The sequence below is a fragment of the Aplidium turbinatum genome, chromosome 1 (assembly GCF_918807975.1).
Source record: "Aplidium turbinatum chromosome 1, kaAplTurb1.1, whole genome shotgun sequence".
Taxonomy (NCBI): Eukaryota; Metazoa; Chordata; class Ascidiacea; order Aplousobranchia; family Polyclinidae; genus Aplidium; species Aplidium turbinatum.
The window spans coordinates 54,751,156-54,771,700 of record NC_137472.1 but is presented as its reverse complement, the minus strand read 5'-3'; the positions used below and the strand labels follow the sequence as shown (position 1 = coordinate 54,771,700).

The 20,545-nt window shown below is 38.7% G+C and overlaps 1 protein-coding gene across 1 annotated transcript; it reads left to right on the top strand.

Moving 5' to 3' along the window:
• Positions 1-1,997: 1,997 nt before the first annotated feature.
• On the top strand, positions 1,998-20,120 carry LOC145772108 (gephyrin-like). The gene is made up of 17 exons (XM_082583946.1): positions 1,998-2,220; positions 2,540-2,618; positions 3,376-3,433; positions 4,253-4,440; positions 8,224-8,290; positions 9,034-9,255; positions 9,558-9,764; positions 10,512-10,569; positions 10,931-11,071; positions 12,468-12,560; positions 13,812-13,999; positions 14,822-15,034; positions 15,763-15,931; positions 17,005-17,119; positions 17,671-17,735; positions 18,271-18,374; positions 18,995-20,120. Exons 1-17 carry the CDS (start codon positions 2,163-2,165, stop codon positions 19,223-19,225), a joined length of 2,256 nt encoding a protein of 751 aa, XP_082440072.1. The 5' UTR covers positions 1,998-2,162; the 3' UTR covers positions 19,226-20,120.
• Positions 20,121-20,545: the final 425 nt, after the last annotated feature.

Here is a 20,545-nt window from a genome sequence, read left to right as displayed (position 1 = left end):
GAGGTGGCCCTCCCCCCCTAAAGTTTTGCGCCCTCCTCCCAAATACCAAATCTGCATATCTCAAAAACTGCTTGAGCTAAAGATACGGTTTTTGTGTCAAAAGATGCAGAAAGCATGATTTCCTATGTGCTTTCTGAACAGTGATTGCGTCTATCTTGAGTAGAAAAGCAGTTATTTAGAAAAAACCTGTTTTCGGTATTCTAGCACAAAACAGTGCTAAACAAGTATTGTGGCCCAAGCTATTCAATAAACAAAGTTCATAAACTAACCTGTAAAACTGGTAAAGTAATAAACGAAATAAGTATTCCTAAACTTTTATGCATTCATGCATAGCTAAAATGCCCGTTTTTTGTCATATTCCTTGGAGAAACTCCTGAGCGTGGAATCCGCTTTCAAGCTTCAGGTGCTATGCATCGCACTTGTTGGATGGCGAAGGCGATTTATGCAAAAGCTTGGTCTGCATTTATGGTATCTGTCTGAAGAAATGGTTGAACTAGCCTTGTTTGACTCTCGATTGTCTGTGGAAAGTAAAAAGCTAATGGTGGCAACCATGTTAAATGAAACAGCAGAACGTCCACCAAGGAGACGAAGCATCAAAGTAGATGCGTTTCTTAGCAATAAGGGTCTAGAACAGTATTGCACCTCTAATTCAAAATGGCTTCAGCTGTTGGGTGAAGATGAAGCAATAATTAGACTTTCAAAGGATCCTGCTCATTGGACTGAAGATGGTGCATTTATTCAAGGTTTACACATGGCGAAGGGACTTTCAGTAGTCAATGACAAAGCAGAGAGAGGAGTTGCTCTCAGTCTAATCCCGGATTTTAACAAACTCTCAACTGAAGATGAGTACCAACTTCAGTTTCTTTTACAAGTTGTTACTGAACACAGGAAACTGTTGAATCCAAATTCCAACAAGAACAATATTGTCGATTCTTCTTCGTTTAAATTTTCTTTGTTACTCCAGGGGTCAAGGGGCTCTATCTTTTACCACCCTTGGGCAGTGCCGATGTGGTTTAGATGCTTGAGCAGGTGTCGAGTAGCAATTGCATTGATTCGTCATCCAGTTCAAGCAGACCACGCACACCATTTGGCGCAGTTACAGATGGTGTGGTCAGTGGTTTGTTCCTCTATGCCACACTCACAGATTGCGGATGGAGCCATCCCCAATTTGTGCATATTTGAGCGGAATAGTCTGACTCCACAGTAGCCCAGTACGCAGGCGGTTGTGCCACACCCAGGCCTTCCTTGGCAAATTATGCATTCTGGTTGGATGGGGGCTGGTGTCGAAGATAAAACTTTAGAGCCTTGAGGAGTTCTTCTTCCTCTCTGAGCTCCATTTGTTGTCCTCCCAGGTAGCCGCGCTGATGGATTGGTTTTCAGCGGTTTTCATCAGGAGTTGTGCGTCACATACAAATGGGTGTCTCGATTTCAGTTGGCGAGGATTCTCGATTGCTCGCTCACAGACTTGTAGAGACTTGAGTGGAGCAAGTGGTTGGGGTTCGTAATGCCGAGAAAGAGACAGGATGGCTTCTTCGCGACAAAACTCAGCTGGTTGGTTGCCTGCAAGGACAGGGAAATTGTCCGATTGTGTAGGTCGCAGACATCCTGTCACGATACGCAAGGCAATATGTAAAATATTGTCGATAATATCGCTTCTTGCAGTACTGACCAGAATTACATTTTGAAATGAATATCGTTACCAGTGTTCCCTCTAAGGTGCAAAAATTAAGAAAAAAAACGAAATTTTATAGACGGTTTCGTGGTCACAAAAAAGGTTGTAAAATCAAGATTTGGTCAAATGCGTTTTTTCTAAATAACTGCTTTTCTACTCAAGATAGATGCATTCAATGTTCAGAAAGCAGATAGAAAACCATGTTTTTTGCATCTTTTAAAACAACAACCGTATCTCTAGCTCAAGTGGTTTTCGAGATACGCAGATTTGGTATTTCGAGGGAGGGCACGGAACTTTAGGGGGGGAGGGCCACCTCTAAATCAACTTCAAATTAAAAAAAAATTTGCAAGAGTTATTTTTTCTGACAACCTCACCATTTGAAAGGGTGTCCCATGCAAAATTCAAAAACTCAATTTTAAGAGCCACCCTAATGTGTATGTAACTCAGACTATTAGTGGAAAACTACTTAGTGGAATCCAGTTTTTGTTGAATGATTATTGCGCATGACATGGAAACTGAGCCTACCATTAGTGTTGGTATTTTAACAGGTATGCACTGATTTGTTTGAGTGGTGCATTTTTGTTGTTGTAGTTTTTGTAGCCTGCTAATATTGTAATAACAGATGCTGCATGTCATTTTTATCAATGACAATATGTCCTGGTATACATGTGTTTAATGTGGTTAGGTAACTGCTTGCACTTTCAGCATGTTGCAATTGAAACGTAACATCCATGGGTGTTGCAGTTGTACTTTCTTTATTCAAATTTAACAACAGGTGTTTTCAAACAATGCTTTAACTCTTAGTTGTGCTATTTACATTCCATGCATGCTGTGGTTTAACTCAGATATATTTACTTGCTTTTTTAGCCAGTGATCGGTGCTCCAGAGGAGAAGCTCGTGACCTCAGTGGACCAAAACTGCAAGAATTAATATGCTCTCTGGAGAAGTATGTTTTGTTGCAGTGTGTTTTTATTTACGAGCTTGGTTGCCCTCTTTTTATCGAAGATATTCAATATACTCGTATATGACGTCATTAAGGCCGTCATATATGACGTCATTAAGGAAGACGCTGCTCAAGTTTTACCCTTGTTTGGAATCATCAGTTGTGCATATCCAATTATCCATGTGTCTGGAGCGGGAACTCTATAGGATTTGTGGACGTCCTTGACTTATGATCGAGGCCTTAATAACTTTACAAATCCCCACATATCAATAATTCTTGTATAACACATGTAAATGGAAAATATTTTTCTGTTACGTCAAGAATAGTGCCTGTTCCTTCAAACCAAACATTCAAAAATACTTGCCGTCTTCCAAAAACTAGCATCTGCAGAGATTATTTTCGGATAATTTTTTTCAATTAGACACGTTTTATGTCAAATCTGTAATAGTCGATCATAAAGCAGTGTATAAACTAACGGTTTTTCTTTGACCACGTAGTATTTTTAGCCAATCAGCGTTTTTCAATGACATTTTATAGTCCAACCAGAAAATTAATTTAGCATGACCTTTGAAGAGAAGTGCCTTGAAAGGTTACAATACGTAATTAATATGTAGTGATACATTCGGATTTACAAACGTTCCTGTTTTTTCCCCTGACATAAATTCATTGCAATAAAACAAATTCATCACATGATATTTGATGTTTATTGTTATATATATATTATTTACAATAATTTATTGCTATAATGTCTCTGTTGTAGGCATCGTGTGATTATCAAAGTCAACAAGATAGTCCCGGATGAGATAGCTGAGATAAAGGTGATACTTTACTTGTTTTTTGTTTTTTTTTGTTCATCAAGGAAACTAGTATAAACATTAGTTTAAGACTGTTTATTTTTTGATCAAGTTGACAGGACGTTTCACCGGTTTTGCTCATATATCTAACTATAATATGCTTTTGGAAACAGAAAGATAGAATATTCACTGTAATTATATTGGGTTTGGCAATTAAACATTATGCGTAGATGCGATTCTCAATTTTAGTTTTAAATACTGTGCAATATATATTTATTCTCAAAACATGTAGTGAAATTAATTTGTAGAATAATATTTGTTGTACTACAAGTTGTAAACAAACAAGTGTAATAAATAATTTCCAGTTTCGGTGTTTTTCGGCGTGTTTATGCTAGTTTTATTTCCGAGTTGCGAGAAAAATTTTGCAGTTACGATTTGTTTGTTAGTTGGTTTGTTTAGTTACATTTCGAACCGACTTTCAGGAAATAAATATATATATACCGGTACCGTTTCTATTTGAAAATATCGCTTTTGACGTTTGCACGAAATTTCTAATTCTGGGCTTCTCTTAGGTTTATTTTAACTTGTAACTATTGGGGGGCTACTTTTGATCTAGTTTTTAATAGCAATTTGTCTACAAGTTGTAGTAGGGCGCCGTGAGTTATTGCAAGTTTTTAAAGGGCACCGTCAGCAATAATAGTTTAGAAATCACTGGACTGTTAGTTTTATCATAATATCTAACCTCTGGCTGTACACATCCAATGACGCGTTTCGTTTTGACTATTTATTTTAATACTGTTATACACAATATACAGTAACAGTATTAACTTTCATTTCGTTAAGGCTACGTTGCAAGATTGGGCAGACAACCAGGGATTGGACCTTATTCTAACCACCGGGGGAACTGGGTTTGCTCCCCGGGATGTTACCCCTGAAGCTACCAGACAAGTGATCGACAAGGAAGCATCAGCCATGATGACCGCCATTGCCGTCGCAGGATGCAACGTGACTCCAAACGCAATGCTTTCAAGGTTAGGTTGAATGATCCATCCCAGACAGCAAAATCCATCATTTTCACTTTGGTTCAACGTCTGCAGACAGGGATGTTGTTCTTACATTACCAGCGAGCGATCATTTACTATATTTTCCATTCTGTCCATATTTCCATTTACACCAAATACAGTTTGAACAGGTTGTTTTTCCCTTAGGTCTGTTGGGATCATCAGAAGGTTTTTATTAAAATAGATAAAAAAAAAGTCATATGTAATTTTCATATTCCCATTTATATGTAATATTTTTGTCTATGTTGATGGCGTTCTTTATTGCAAGATAGGTACGCTCTTTGTTGTCTGGGTGGGCGCTTGAGCAACGCATTCCAGGGCTGCTCTCCATTCAACGGTACCTAGTAGATGGAATAATTTCCCGGCAACAACACTTCAACAACTATCGGAAACTTTACTCTGTCAATCTCGGTAACTGGATCTGCGTCAGTGGCTCAAAGGCTTTGTCAGTTCGAGAATAAGGATTCAAACCAACCAAACTGTGGCATATGAGCTGGTGTCTGATTGTTTGTTTAATGCAGCAAACTGAATTAAGTCGACGTTTTCACTGTAGCTTAGTTTTTCAAATAAAAAAAAAAATCAAAGAAAACTTTCCCAGCAGAACGAAATTTCTATCTAAGCGAAAGTGCGTTCTTAAGCTTTTTAAGCTTCATTTCTTTGAAAGTCAGAAGCAGCTCCAGCTTTGTTTTTCATGTTACTCTTGCCCACGACGGCATTACTTATTCTAAGAATGGCAAAGTTACGAAGACCGTTTAGCTTAGACATGCAATTGTTCAACGTGTGTCGCTCCAGGCAATGCCTCCGTTTAGATTTTATCTTTTGCTCTACCACAGAATTACGAAAACTATATATAATTGTTTTTGACTATTTTTATTCAAACCCTATAATTTATTTAGCAAAAAAATGCTATATAATTTATTTGCTTAAGTAGGTGGATGACATTCTGTCGTTTGATTTTTGTCTGGCATAAAGATATAAAATATATCTGATCAAAATTACATGCTAATTCACTAAAAACTTTAACAGCCTGTTTCACCTTAATAATAATATGATCATTAGTAATGCTATTGTACGACAAAAAGTGTTCAATGCCGAGTGAGAAGCTAAGCAGAGCGAATTACATTAAAATTAGTTACTAGTTTGCTAAACATCCTTTTTCACCTCAATAAGATCCTTTATTATTAGTTGATCCGATTAAGTTAGGGAAAGTTACTTGAAAACTAATAACTATCTACAATTAGATTTTAAGTCATTGCTTTAATAAGATGCTATATTCTTCAATTCTTTAGACCGATGGCAAGTTTGCTATCTAACAGTTGCCCACTCTAGTTTTCAATACCACATTATTGTGGAGGGAATTTGTTTATTCGTGCATTTAACTTCAATTAGAGTTAGACGATATTAAAAAAACAGCTAACACCAGTAAGCTAGTTCAAAACGTATACAATGCGACAAACTTGGTGAACTTATAAACCTCCATTGTTCGTTTGGAGGTAGTTTTCCACGTCCTGCCGTCGATTCAACGTCTGCAGACGTTGAATCGATATAAAAATGACGGAGTTTACTGTCTGGGTTATTGCATTAGTTATATTTTAAATGCAAGGGCCAGCTATTTTCCATAGAGAGGCCTTTTGATCAATGGCGAATTAAAGGGCTGTTGGTGTCATTCGAACAAAAGCGTTTTACCTCAAGAACAGTTGAACATTGAGCTTGTGAAACAACTTGTTCATCTTCATTTAAGAATCACAATCACGGGTTTGTGTGAAGAATGTCCTTCATTCTTATACCTCTATCACCACCTTTGGCTGGGTCGACCCTAGAGTAAAACATGTGAATAACTGCGAAAAGATCAGAGGATTTGTGCAGCAAGTCTGTCGAGTTTTCTAATGCATTCCTTAATTCAATCATTTTATGGCTAATATGCGGTGGTTAAAGATTTGATTAAGTGAACTGGGTAGCAGGCACGCCAGTTTTTGTGCGAATTTTGATCCGTAGGCTATATACCGAGCCGATGTCTTTTTGAACATCTTTCCACTGCTTTCATCAGGCAGATAGCGAAATCTGTCATTTTTACATTGATTTAAAATGGCGCGATAGTAGTGCTAAAAAGTCGAATGAAGTTTGATTGGCATTTTTAGATTTTTGAGCAATTTTAGAGTGAATTTTATCTTTCTAAATCTATACAAAAAATATTAGGCTCCTGTAATTGTTAATTATTTCAAAGTTTAAATATGCCTCTCGGCCCGCCTCTTTGAGACCCTTGATTTCACGTCTGCATACGTTGAATTGATGTAAAAATCACGGATTTTGCTGTTTGGGCTCTTGAAAACACAGCCTATGAGGTTTATTTACCAGAAAAAGAGCGCTTTTAAAAGACTTATTTGGTCCATTATTTTAAGTGTTGCCGACGACGACTATTGTAGGATGGGGTGCAATAAAACATTGTATTAAAAGTCTTAAAATGATACTTTAGCCCAGTAGCGTTAAATCTCTCTTTCCATTTCGCTTCAAAGAAGCCTGGCCTTCATCCTCAACCATGCACCAATGGGGAATGGCCTCTTCCTCCTCCTGTGAATGTGGTGCCGAGGAACAGACCGCAGACCACATCATTAATGACTGTTCCATCTTCAAGCCACCTAACGTAGTGGAAGGTCTGCGTGTCATGGATGATGAAACCAAAGACTGGCTGCTCTCCAGTAGCCTTCCAGTGTAGTCCGGGAACATCGTGAATCTGGGGTGGTAAAAGGATAGACCCTCGGCCCCAGAGGCTCACACGACGACGACGAGAGCCTATGTGATTGAGAAAGTTTTCAAACAAGCGCACATTTGCTGATGCAAAAGTGAACATGTGCATTGTTTTGTCTGAAATGCACTACATTTCATAGACCAGATTACGTTGTTGTGTGTTCTGATATATATTCTTTATATCAACTGATAAACTTTTCAGCGTAGTTATTATCGTCCAATGGAGGCTATGTTTGAATGCCTCAAATTTTGCATGAGATTTCCCGCGCAGAGTGCTAGACATGACCTATCGGCGTGCTCGCATTGTAGCCATGTTTTTTTAATTGTTTTCTCAGTGAACCACACCGAAACGTCGTCGCAGAAAAGCTTACTTTCAGCTTGATGCGTGCACAAGCTCAAAATTTTCGATCTATTAGTGGAAATGTATTTTTTACGAGATCACTTTCTTGTGTAGTACTTGCATAACAGTTTAAGGGTGACTGGCTTAGGTCATGATTGTTGCCAGGACGTTGTTGTTTGATGTAGAGACTTGGCAGTTTTGCATGCATGTAAAAGATTAAGTCTTTGAAGCGGAGCCTGTGTCATAAAGGTTAGGACTGGAAGCTTTCGCTTTCGGATCAAAATGACAGAATTGATTTAAGCTTTTCCTTCAACTGTGAAATCTCTTGAGAATATGTAAATTCTTTTTGAAGATAAAAATGAGCCAATATCCTCTTATATAATTGCAACATCGGTTTTTCTGGGTCGCTAGCTTGATGGATTTGTAGGCCGGCTTGGGGCTTATAGATGTCAGTTCATATCACTAAGCAAGTCTTGCCTGTATCGGCGTAATTCGGTTTGCACCGGATTTTGGAAACGAAGCTGGAATCGCGTTCATTTTGACGCGATTCAACATATCCTGCTGATCATACCAGCCTTTTCAGCTATTTCATCTAACATTTTGTGATTTCTTTGCTTTGGCTACCCTGATGCTACTAGAATTGAATCATTGAAATGTTGCTTTTACAGGGCCGTATGTGGTATTCGCAACAATGTCCTCATTCTCAATTTCCCTGGAAGTGTCAAAGCTTGCTCGGTGAGTTGCATGTTGAACGAAGAGAAATTTCTTTCATTTGTAACTGCAATGTAATAGCTTTTTTTCTACTGGAAATATGGAATTAGTGTTTTTTGTCTTTTTATTTTAATGCACAGCTTATATATTAATAAACCGTTTCATACTTCAGAAACAAAATTACATTTGAAGCTTACAGTGTTTTAACAAAATTTTGAAATACAAATGTTAGATTGATTTGATCTTTTTTGTCGGACTGAGAAAGCTTATTATGAGAGCTTAATCCTGGCAGTTTCGCATTCCTGTAGAGGCTTTGAACCACTGACGCAGGCCTGGTCACCGAGATTGACAGGGTCAAGTTTCCGATAGTTGTTAGTGTTGTTGCCGTGGAATTATTGATATTCCATCGATTAATTGCCGCTGAATGGAGAGCAGTCCTGAAATGCGTTGCTCAAGCGCCCACCCCGAAAGCCGAACCAGCGCCGCTTGATTTTGAGTCGTGCGCGTAACCACTGAGTTAACCGGGCGGACAGCTAGACATGACACTGAAAGCGACAAGATTTTTATTGTATTTTTTTTTCATTGTTTCATCCGTTGATTATACTTTGAAGGTATAGGCTGAAATATCAGATTTTTTAATTTTGGTAGGCTAGTTCCAGTCCCTGAAATACCTAAATTCTTTCAATTCAACAGACTTAACATCTTAAGTTGTGTCCGATTGGGTTGATGTGTTCACCATCTTTACCTTTTCTGCTGTTTTTACGTAGGAATGTTTTTCTGTCATTCGTCCGTGCCTTCCCCATGCCATTTCTTTGCTCCAGAACAGAACAGCCGATGTCAGTCGCGCTCACAGCAACAACAATCAAGGATTTATAGCGTCTCGTAGCTGCCCTTCGCAAGCGAGTGCGCCTTGTTGCAACCGAAGTCGAAATTCAACACGTTTTGAAACTCAGGAAATCCAAAGATCAGAACAAGCTCTGTTGGCTGTAGTAAGTTTCTTTCAAATACCTAGTCCTAGATCATTAGTTCAATATGTTCGTACAGATATCTGGTTAAGTGTATTCCATAATAAATGTCATTCAAATTTTGATCCAACAACGTAATCTTAACCGTAAACTTTGCTTACACCCGCACATCTTGTGAGGGGTTAGCTAAAATATGGCGGACGATAGATACAGCTGTACTTCAGTTGACTCTCTTTAGGTTGCTTAGAAACTCAATGGACATCATTTCAACAGAGGGTTGCTTTTGCCGGTGAGTGGTGCCATCATGTGTCTGTTTTCTTGTTCAGGGACAACAGGTCCACACTTCCACTCCTTCTACCGCTGCGTCACGTGGTGGAAACGCTCCAATGGAAACGGAAGCCTTCAGTAATGACCACCACATATTCTCAAACCACCACTTGGATCCTATCCGAAGAACCGGCACTTTAAGCGAACATGATCTGCTGTCTGCCAATGATCTTAATATGAATGGAGGGGACTTTTCTCAATCCGAGGTGAGTCAACTTTTGGGAACTCACCCACCCAACCGAACTGTTCACTCTTCTCCTGTCACTATTTCACTCACTGTCACCGTCGTGTTTCATTGTGTATTATGTTTTTAGAGTGGATTCTGAAATACAGAGTGTCCTACGGAAAATATTAACTTTTTATTATACATTACTATACATTTTTTTCTTGTTATTTTCATCATCTTTATAGCCTTCTTCGCCAATCCAAGAGCAGAGAGTTATTAGAAACATGTTGGAAATCAAATTTTCATATTATAATATGCTAAAAAAAACAAAATCAACTTATATTTGCGGAAACTTTTGTGCTCTTTGCAGAAACTGAAATAAAACTCAGTTTTGCATAACAATCTTTGTAAGCTGTGTGATGTTTCTCGAAGATTGAAATCTTTCAAATAAAATTGTGTCAGTAGGTTTAGAGGCATCCGCTTCCATGGGTTATTACATATTATTAATTTTCGCATCGTGTTTCAAGTAAGATTTTGCTCTTGAAAGAAAACAAAATCAAAATCGTTTTCTATATACTCTCAGTATCAAAAATTATAGAATATTCACAAGATTCTTTTTACTATCGGCACTGTTTAGTGTTGGGTATTCTTTTTGCGTGTAGAATTCTTTATTATTCCATATTACTTTAGTGTTATGCTGTTGGGTATCAGCCGAATTTTTATACGTTTTTGGTAACTGCGTGCTTTCAAATATCAACAATGCAGTGCAGGGCGCACTTCTTTTCAGGTTCGTATCATTGGAAATCGACCGCAAGCTGAAAGCCAGCCATCCGACAGTGCTATAGGTTAGTTCACATTTGTAGTAACTTTTTATGAGAATTTGTTGTTTGTCAAACTTTTATTGTGACACATCTTCGAAAAGTGTGCTGCAAATGTGTCATTTTCGGAACGATAAATTTTACTATTCTGCTTTTAAAATGACATAGTTTGGCGCCAGTGACATTATTCGTTTTAAAAAAAAAAGAAGCTAATTCAATAGCAATCGTCTCCACTGTTTTAAACGTTTTGGTTCTGTGGCTTTAAAGCATTCAGTGAGTTGGCAAAAGCACTACTGACAACGCCGCATAGTCCCTTTGCGCTACAGTATATGTAAATTCCTTTTTGTATTTTGCTACGCTCTGTTTACTTCTGCATTTTGCTCTGAAGATCTTGAAAGTTCGGTAGAGTTCGGCAAGGTTGCACGAAGGCTGCGTTCGTCTCCTTACCCTATGACGTCAATGGACAATGCGTTTTCTCTCGTTTTGAACAATTCACCCGCTCTTCCAGTTATAGTCAAGTATTACAAAGGTACGCTCGGCGCATTAATAACATAGTACACTATATTTTATGTAAAATATACTAGTTTAGCGTACATATAGCCTTTGCATTCTCACGTCAACTGTCACGATATAATGGGCTTATATACGTGTTTTTGCATTTCTACAATATTGTTTTCTAGCTATACTATTGAACAGCATAGCTGAAAGGCAACTCAAATTTCTCTGTCACTTCATAAGGGAAAGAAGAATTCGAAGATCTCTGTCTAAGCCAGGGGTGACGAACCTTTTTGCGGTCGCGGGCCACTTTGTCAATTACACATAAGTTATCGGGCCACACAACTTTTTAATCGTAGCCTACTATGAAATCTTTTAGAAGCGACTCAAGATATTATTCATGAAAAGTAACAAACGGCAGATGAAAGTAATAAAACCCACACAGTTGAAATTATCTTACGCAGAATCGAAACATACAACAGTAAAAAATTAAAACAAATCAACTTGAGCAAAAAGGATAGAGCAACAGTACTGAGTACTTGCACTGATAATGAAGACAGTTTAATTTTAGAAGCGTTTGCTTTCATATGAGTATGATTTCTTCTTTTTTTGGCTCCATCCTTTTTGCTCAAGTTGACTAAATGTTTCAACCATTATGCTCCGAAACAACAAATCAGTTACCGGTAATGAAATTTCTTTTTCAAACAACAAACAAAAGCCCATGCGAATCATACAGCTGAAGCTATCTAATGCAGCAATGAAGCATAAAATATTAAAAAATAACATTGAAGCATTGAATTTTTTTGCTTAGTGGGATTTTTGGAAAGTTTTTTGCTTGACTAAGCATTCAATATTAGGTCGAACAGACGATGTGGCAACTCTCAACTGCATACTAAGATTTTCATCTGTCAGCCTCATCTGAAGGCATAAAACAGCTTTGAGATGTCTTTTGTCTTTAATACATGAGTGATTGTCAAATTGTTTTGCGGGCCGCACAAAATTCTTTGACGCGCCGAATGCGGCCCGCGGGCCGCAGGTTCGTCACCTCTGGCTAAGCGGTCGCCTTCCCGGGAGGCGTGCCCGTGGCAAACAGCAAATATCATTTCTGTCTAATTTTCGACGTCTGCAGACGTTGAATCAATGTAAAAATGACGAATTTTGCTGTCTGGGATGCGACTGAACAGTTTATTATTTTACGAAATCCCATGAAGTGCACAGCACGCATTCAGCAGCAGACATTTGTTGTCAAGAGACTCAACATTTGCTTTGGTATATCTCCCGGCACGTTGTTACGCTGTGGATGTAGATCCAGTAAACTATGATCAATGTATCTGCCGACGATTTAGGTGCTTTTAGGTACAAGAAGTTGTGGTTGTTTGAAGTTATAGCTGTGGTTTCACGTTACTTAGTATTGCCCTTTCTCACTTCAGAAGCCTTCGGGTACATCCTTTCAGAAGACGTTCGAGCTAAGGGCCCTCTTCCCCCGTTTCCTGCTTCGGTTATGGATGGCTATGCTGTGATTGGTGAGCTAGTTAGACGCTACGTTTGTTGTAAATGTCTTGGTACTGGTAGTTAGTGTGGTTACTCCGAACGCCAGCTAGCGCTTGTGGATTTCTAAACAATGAAATAATGAACCGACGAAAGGTAATATACTTGTAACTTATTATGTTCACCAAGTGACATTTTTACATTGCCTAATTAACTGGCTCTGCCTCTAAAAATTGAAGAAAGAAATATTTTCGAACAGCTGTCAAACCCACCGCCATGTTCGATCTAAACGGCTCAACTCAAGTGTTATTATACAAATTACGTTATTTTCACTCAAACCATATTCAGCTAGGAATCGATTTCAATCTATAACGTTATCCTCAGCCAAGTTTGTCAAATATTGAAGTATACAGTACTGGACAATTTATTACGGATTTTTTTTTTTTGGACAATTTACAGCAAATCTCAATTTTTTTGTTTTTCCAATAACTGAGAGCTCGGAAAATAATTGTAATCGTGGCCCAAAGCAAAGAAGCTGCCATTCTACACAATCGGTATTCCACAGCGCCACATTGTGACGTCATAAAATACGTCACAAAGGCTCAACTGAACTGCTGGCATTGTAATAGAGACTTGCGCCATTATGACGTCACAATCCGGCATTATTACGTGACATTGAATACCGATGTTGGAGAATTGCAGCTTCTTTGCTTTGAACCACCATTACATTTATTGTAGTGCTCTCAGTTATCAAAATAAAATCTGAAATTTGCTGTAAAATTGTCCAAAAAAAAAATCCATAATAAATTGTCCAGTACTGTGTAGTTCATCTGAGCAAACTGCAAACCTGATTGACCTCGCAATGGTAGATGGAAATCGACGTCGGGCTAAACACTAGTATGCTTGAACTGGCTCATGTTGATGTAATTTGATATCACTCTGAAAGTTTGTTTAAAATATTCCTAGTATCGATCGTGATAGCATTGTTGTAGTGCTGGATTCAAAACAAGCCTCACGTGAAGCAGTATAATTGAAAGTCTTGGCCAACCGAAGTAAAAAGTACAAAACTCCGGGATCAGAAAGTAAACTTATGTTCAGCAAGCGTTTCGGAAGCCGGAAGCTGTTTTCATCTTCGGTATATCACCAGGGAGTTTTATCATTCTGTTTTTAGTACTAAAGATGAATACAGTCTTGTTTTCGAACCATATGCTGAACTTTAGTTTAGTATCTGGTTGTAAGGCTCTGAAGAATTCTGTCACTTCCCGTAATCACTACGCTATATGCAGCTTCTGACACACCAGGAGATGTTGAAGTGATGGGCAGTTCAATTTGCGACCGTACAAACAACACGTCACGCGGTGCCTGCATCACCCCCGGAAAGACAATTCGAGTAACCACCGGAGCACCACTTCCACTCGGTGCCGACGCTGTCGTGCCTGTAGAAGACACATTGTTGTTGTTGGAAGCAGACGACGTAGGTGCATGTATGACGGTGTCTAGCTTGAATTGTACTATTTGCAAGTGAAAAAGTTATTTTTAAAGTTTTGTCGCATTAGGCTTCATACAGTCCATTGTTATGAAATGTACTTTCAGTGTGTGACGTATTTTTCTGCCTTTCTTTGCTCGGACAAGCACTTACCATCGGTGAAAGGTGTTGCTGTACAGTGTACAGCTATGCATGCTTCTTCATCGCTTGATCTCTTGGGACTAAAGGTTTTCCCATCTACCACCCTAGGTCGCATACTTCACAAGTGTCAACAACACAAGTTATTTGGTGAAGTTTTGCACTTTTACTGGATTTTAAAGTCCGATGTTGAATTGCTTGCACTGAGACTCGTACCTTGATCGCCCGGTTTGTCCAAATTCTTTAACGAAATTTAAGGAGGTTTGTGTCTGCTCAAATCCTTCTTTTTGGGACAGCTTTTACGTGATTCATGTCAGTACTGTTTTGTTAAATGGAAGCAAGCTCGCTCAGTTACAGTGTTTGACTTTGCGTATGTTGCGATACTTTGCAGTTGTTCGAGTGTTCGTGGTCCTCTAGTTATCTCATGCTTCTTTTTAACACCGAGTTTTTAAAACAAACTGACTTTAGAACGCATCACCATTAGCCTATATTTTTACTCATTCTGTTACACTCACCACTACTACTACCCAGATAGCAAAATCCGTTATTTTTACATTTAATGTAGGCTACATTTAATCTTAGACTTCAACAATCAATGTAAAAATAACGGATTTTGCTGTCTGGGTAGCGACTGTTTTCAAATTGAACCGACAAAACAACAATTGCTTTCAGGGCGAGACTGAGCTACAAGTTCGAATCTTGAAGTCGGTTCAGATTAGACAAGACGTCCGTCCGGTTGGGCAAGACATCAAGACCGGGGAAAGGGTGGTGAAGGCCGGGACCAAGTTGGGACCATCTGAGGCGGGTGTGCTGGCAGCAGTTGGAGTCACCAGCGTTCATGTCTACCAGAAACCAGTGGTCGCTGTGTTCTCCACTGGAAATGAGGTCTGTTGGTTTTTACAGTTATTTGTTTGGGTAGTTTCGTCGTTGTTGAGTTAAATTGCCCCAGCTAGAAAAGTTTTCCAGTTTGCATCGTTTCAATGTCGTGTTTCGTTGACGTCAGTGATGTAAAAATGATGGCTTAGCTAGCTATGGTAGCTTTGGTACTTGTGGATAATGCGTCAGCGTTACATGAAAACTAGTTGAACTGTCAAGTGAGTGAAATATTTAAGTCGTGTAGCTTTCCAAACTTTTCAATTGAAAACCACTGATTGACAGAAAAAGTCATCGAATTGATTGAGAGATTCTCTCCTTAGTCATGTTATCAGTCGTTTTTACGTTGAATCAAGGTACAAATGATTGATTTTCCCAACTGTGTAATACTTGTACCTTCACATTTCTTCTTCTTGCGTTTGATATTTTACTATCAAGAATGAATTAGTAAACCCATTCATGCTCGCCTAAAGCAACACATAATCTGAAGAGAAATGTCCGTAAAATATCATCGACAACTGAAATTGCATGCGGTGCAGGTAGATGTGCTACCGCACCGCAAAAACCTCTTGGTTGTCAATAATCCTTTGTTTTGATTGTCTAAATTGCCGGCTGCAATCGCCTACCCTGCGATTTATTTACTGCTCCGCTTGATTGATTTCGAATCTGATGAAGTCTTGTCACAGAAGTCGATCTTTCCTTTTTTTGAACAATTGTAGTGACAGATGCGTTTGTTGCAGCTTGCTGATCCCGAAAAACAAAATCTGGGCCCGGGCGAGATCCGGGATTCGAACCGGGTAACATTGCTCCTTGCTTTGGAACAGCAGGGTTTCGAGACTGTGGATCTTGGCATCGTCAATGATGACCCAAACAATCTAAAAGCTGCTTTGTTGCACGCCTGTGAAAACGGTGGGCATGTTTTTCTATGTCTTTTGTTTGCTTTCTGCACTTATTGTATGATTTGAATATATTTTTTGCAATGTAACAATAAAAACGAGATTGTGAGCAGTGCCGGATTAAGGGTCTGCTGGCCTGTAGACACATTTTATAAGTGGCCCGAAAATCAGGGTTGCCAACTAAAAAATTAGAATTATCAGTGTTACCAAATTATTGTCACAAAGATCGTTGTTGCAACTATAACACAGGGTGCCGTGCAAAAACTTGGTCGTATGCGTAACTAGATAACAACTTTGCGCGCTTTTGCGATTGAAAACGCGTTAACTAGTTTTTGGAGGTCAATCTTAAAGTTATTTCTAATTTCTTAACACAACACAACGCCACGTTTGTTTCGTTGCGTCACCCAACGGAAATGCGAAATTTTAAAAACATCAAAAAGTAAGTGGCAACATGTTTCAATTCGTCTTTTTTAAACGATTTTGCAACCTTTAATTTATCTGGAAAAACAGAGCTATTAAGATAAATACTTCTTAGTTTAGAAAATAATTATTTTGAAAACATTACTAAATTTGTACTGATTTTAAAGTGGCCTGGCTTTTTGACTGGCCTGTAGGCACGTGCCTACTTTGCCTAATAGTTAATCCGGCACTGATTGTGAGTGATTGAGATTACAACGTCATGGATAGGCTACTGATATGAATACTTTTCTTGTTCATTGGCGTGAAAAAAGTTTTCGTTTAAGCTGGCTGACTCGATGACTGATAGCTGTTGCTATCATCCAGATTGTGCTATGATATAAGGTTTACTATTGTGACGCAACATATTGTTTTGAGAGTGTTAAACAGTGTCACTCAGTTGTATGGCGCTAACAAAACAAATAAATTGAAATGTTAGTAGCCATAATGTGTGTTTTGGCATGATGCTATTTCAATCTCATATAGCCTAGATGCGTTGTTCTTAGCGCTTTGCAAAACAGACAGTTTCAGCTCTGTTGTATAAAGGCGCTGAGAAGTACATTATAAATCAACTAATTATTTTTGATAAAACGTAATTGAATGATTTTTGCTGTTAATTGTTTGTTTCAGCTGACGTCATTGTGACGACCGGTGGTGTCTCCATGGGTGAGAAGGATTACATCAAGGCTCTCCTCATCAATATTGGAGCCACCATTCATTTCGGCCGCGTCCGCATGAAGCCAGGGCAAGTTTACTTAGCAAAATTCCATTTTTAATTCAGTTAATAAAACTAATCATTTTTACATTGGTTCAACGTAAACAAAATATATCTTAGGTTTGTGGTTCGATGTGTGCTATTGGCTGCATAATTATATGCTACAGTGTGTCAGCTGAGTGGTGAGAACGTCTGCGCGACTTTCGAAAGGACGTGCGTTCGACTCCGTTCCACAGCACACGGCTGTGTCTAGGCGAAGGCACATGGCAAGTCAAAATAAGGGAACAGCTGACTCGAAGACTATATATCACTTCGCTGCATCCTGTCGTCTGTTGTATCGCCTCTGTGATTGCAATTTTACGTATGTTATCGCAATGGGCGCAAATAAAAACAAGATTATTATAGTTGCATTTAAATATGAAGCAGGGAAAAAAGTTTACTTTTGTTTTTATATTGTTCCTTGGTTTTATTTCTTTACTTTTTCCCGGCACCTGTTTGTCTCATATTCAGTTCAGCTCCTTCAACAATTGGTTGCTTGTTTTCAATTGAGAGCATTAATTGTATTTTTTGTTGATCAACAGCAAACCTACAACTTTTGCCACCATCGACACACAAAGAGGAAGAAAGCTTTTCTTCGCTTTGCCAGGTTAGTTGTTTGTATTACATAGCACAAGCAGTAGTTGCTTGCGGCCAAGGAATCACTGATAGTTCGCGTTTCTTTACTGTTCCAGATTACAGTTATTCCACTTCCACATGACAATATCTTGGCAGAAATTGAAACTCATACGAAATAAGCATGCCGCTAACAAGACAAAATTTTTGATATGATGCCATCGTGAAATATAGATTTGATATTTAAATCCATTTATATAGCTAGCTAAGAAAATTTGCTGAACTTTGTCGAAGAAAACTAAGGTTCGTCAGAACAGTATAAATTGGCTGAACTTTGTCGAAGAAAACTGAGGTTCGTCAGAAAAATATAAATTTGCTGAACTTTGTCGAAGAAAACTAGGGGTCGTCAGAACAGTATCGAAGCTCAGATTTATAGACATTCATATCAACCAATGAAGTTTATTTCCAGTATATGCGTTGAAACAGTTACATACAACGCTACATGCATGAAAACCAGATGTGTGTCCATTTCGTGCACTTTTGAATGCGCTTTTGGATTATTATTAAAGGAAACCCGGTTTCTGCGATAGTGACGTGCAATCTCTTTGTGCTTCCATCACTACGTAAGCTGAGTGGTAGCTCGGAACCAAGATCCACCGTCGTGAAGGCGAAGGTAAGGACCCAGATAGCAATTTCCGTTGTTTTACATTGGTTTAACGCAGACGTTGATTCAATATAAAAATAGCGGATTTTGCTGTTTAAAGAATGGATAGTGGATACTAATCAATAATCATACAAGTCTGAAAGACACCTGGCATTTTACATTGATTTAAAGTCTAAAGACGTTGAATCGATGTGAAATAAGACTAATTTTGGTAGTTGGGATGCTACCGCTAAAAAGTAGCTTGCGCTATGCTGCCAGTGTTCTGATGTTGTCTTTTCGTTATTCAACGAGAGCTAATAACGCAACCTGTTGCTTATGGTTCGAAGTGATGTAAGCAAATTGATTTCTTAGTTTAGCTCCAGAAAAATGTAAATTCAAACGTCGAATTTCACTTATTGCAACTACCTTGCTTTTATTTTTTGCAAAACCGATCAATACAGACGAGATCTTTCACATCGCGATAATGGATTCATCAAAAGGCTTTGTAGATTTTGCAAATACTTAACCAGAGAATTAAAAAATTTTCGTATTTGGTTTACACCCATTTTGAAATTTTCTTTCTTATCTGCTTTGCACGTATTTTATATCCTGACCAACGGTAAAACACAGCGACAAATTTTTGCCGACAGGTTTCATCAGACCTTCGACTTGATCCTAGACCTGAGTACCAACGAGTCCATCTACGGTGGGAGTTGAAAGAATCCATTCCATGGGCTGACAGTACTGGTCGCCAATTCAGCAGCCGCTTGCTCAGCATGGTCAAAGCCAACGCTCTGTTGATGCTGCCACCTCGTACCGACAACTGCGCCACTATCAAACGCGGGGAAGTAGTAGATGCGATGATCATTGATAGGTTGTGAGTGTTTTCGATCTACCAATCCCCTGTGTGTAAAATAGCAAGGAATGTGCCACAAGAGGATAATATCGACGGTGGCAGAATCCAGACCGGGTTGTGGTGTTGAAGAGATTGAATCGTGTCAGGTGGATAGGCTGTCTGTTATATCGTATCTTCTACTCATAAACAATACTATCGTGTGCTGTTTTTGTTCTTTCCATCATTGTATTGTCTTGGAAGGAGTTACCTGCACTTTTAGACCGATTTGTGACATCATCATTCGAAGGCAAACATCTTCCATAACGTTGCATTTTTACTGCTTCGGTGTTAAAACTTTTGCTTTGCAAGGCCCTGTAGTAATGACTGTTCTTAGCTGTAAATTTGTTCGCCTGTTTATTGCGAATGTCTTCAACTTATGAAAACCTTGGAAACGCTTATTTTTCACTCGCATCAACTTTGGTTCAAAACGGTTCCATATAGAAACTATTGTTAAACAAATTAAATAATCAATAATTTAAACTCAACAACAGATAAAGAAGACAACATACAAAACTATTATATATATTTCGATGTTTTATATCAAATCTGTGTCGTTCTTCTTTCGGCTCTGGCAACTCTAAAATCCTTCCGAATAGTATGAACGGGATTGCGAATCTGCTTGTTAAGCTTATAGGAATTTTTATGATGATTAAAGCAAGATGCTTGTGGTGTCTGTATTTTCTTAATGAAATATTTATAATTATGTGTATTGCATCTTCTGTGATGTTTCGTTGATTTGCTGCTAAACCTAACCCTGTTACTGACTAATTTTGTACGTTCTTGCAAGTCTTGAAGGTAGTTTCGTTGCCAATAGCGTACGGTATGATAGTTTCAGCATTGTAGGAATAATTGCTTTGCTCAATAAACTACGTGAACTGTAACTGGTTAATAATATTGTCTTCAAAACAAAAGTACTTCTCTATAGGCTAATCGCTTGCGCTTCATTTGGTTAGCGCATGACTTCTGGAGCGAAGAATCTTCAAGATCAAGCGGCGCTGGTTCGACTCTCGGGGTGTGCGCTTGAGCAACGCACGTACAGGAGTGCTCTCCATTCAGCGGCACCTAATGGATGGAATAATTCTCCGTCAACAACACTTCAGCAATCGGAAACTTCGCTCTGTCAATCTCGGTGACCGGGCCTGCTTCAGTGATTCAAAGTTTCTACAAGTATCCGAAACTGCCAGGATTAAGCTCTGCAAGAAGCTTTCCTAGTCGGGGATAAAGATTCAATCAATTTGTTAACGATTCTTGAAGACCTTAATTCTTTCCTAACATGGAAGACCACTCATCTGTTGCAACTGAACAC

What these genes read in the sequence shown, in the direction of transcription:
- LOC145772108 (XM_082583946.1), top strand. Translation starts at nt 2,163, where the DNA reads ATGATTATTGCGCATGACATGGAAACTGAGCCTACCATTAGTGTTGGT. An exon ending in ATGAGATAGCTGAGATAAAG is followed by an intron (nt 3,434 to 4,252) that starts GTGATACTTTAC and finishes CATTTCGTTAAG; the next exon opens with GCTACGTTGCAAGATTGGGC. An exon ending in GGGACTTTTCTCAATCCGAG is followed by an intron (nt 9,765 to 10,511) that starts GTGAGTCAACTT and finishes ACTTCTTTTCAG; the next exon opens with GTTCGTATCATTGGAAATCG.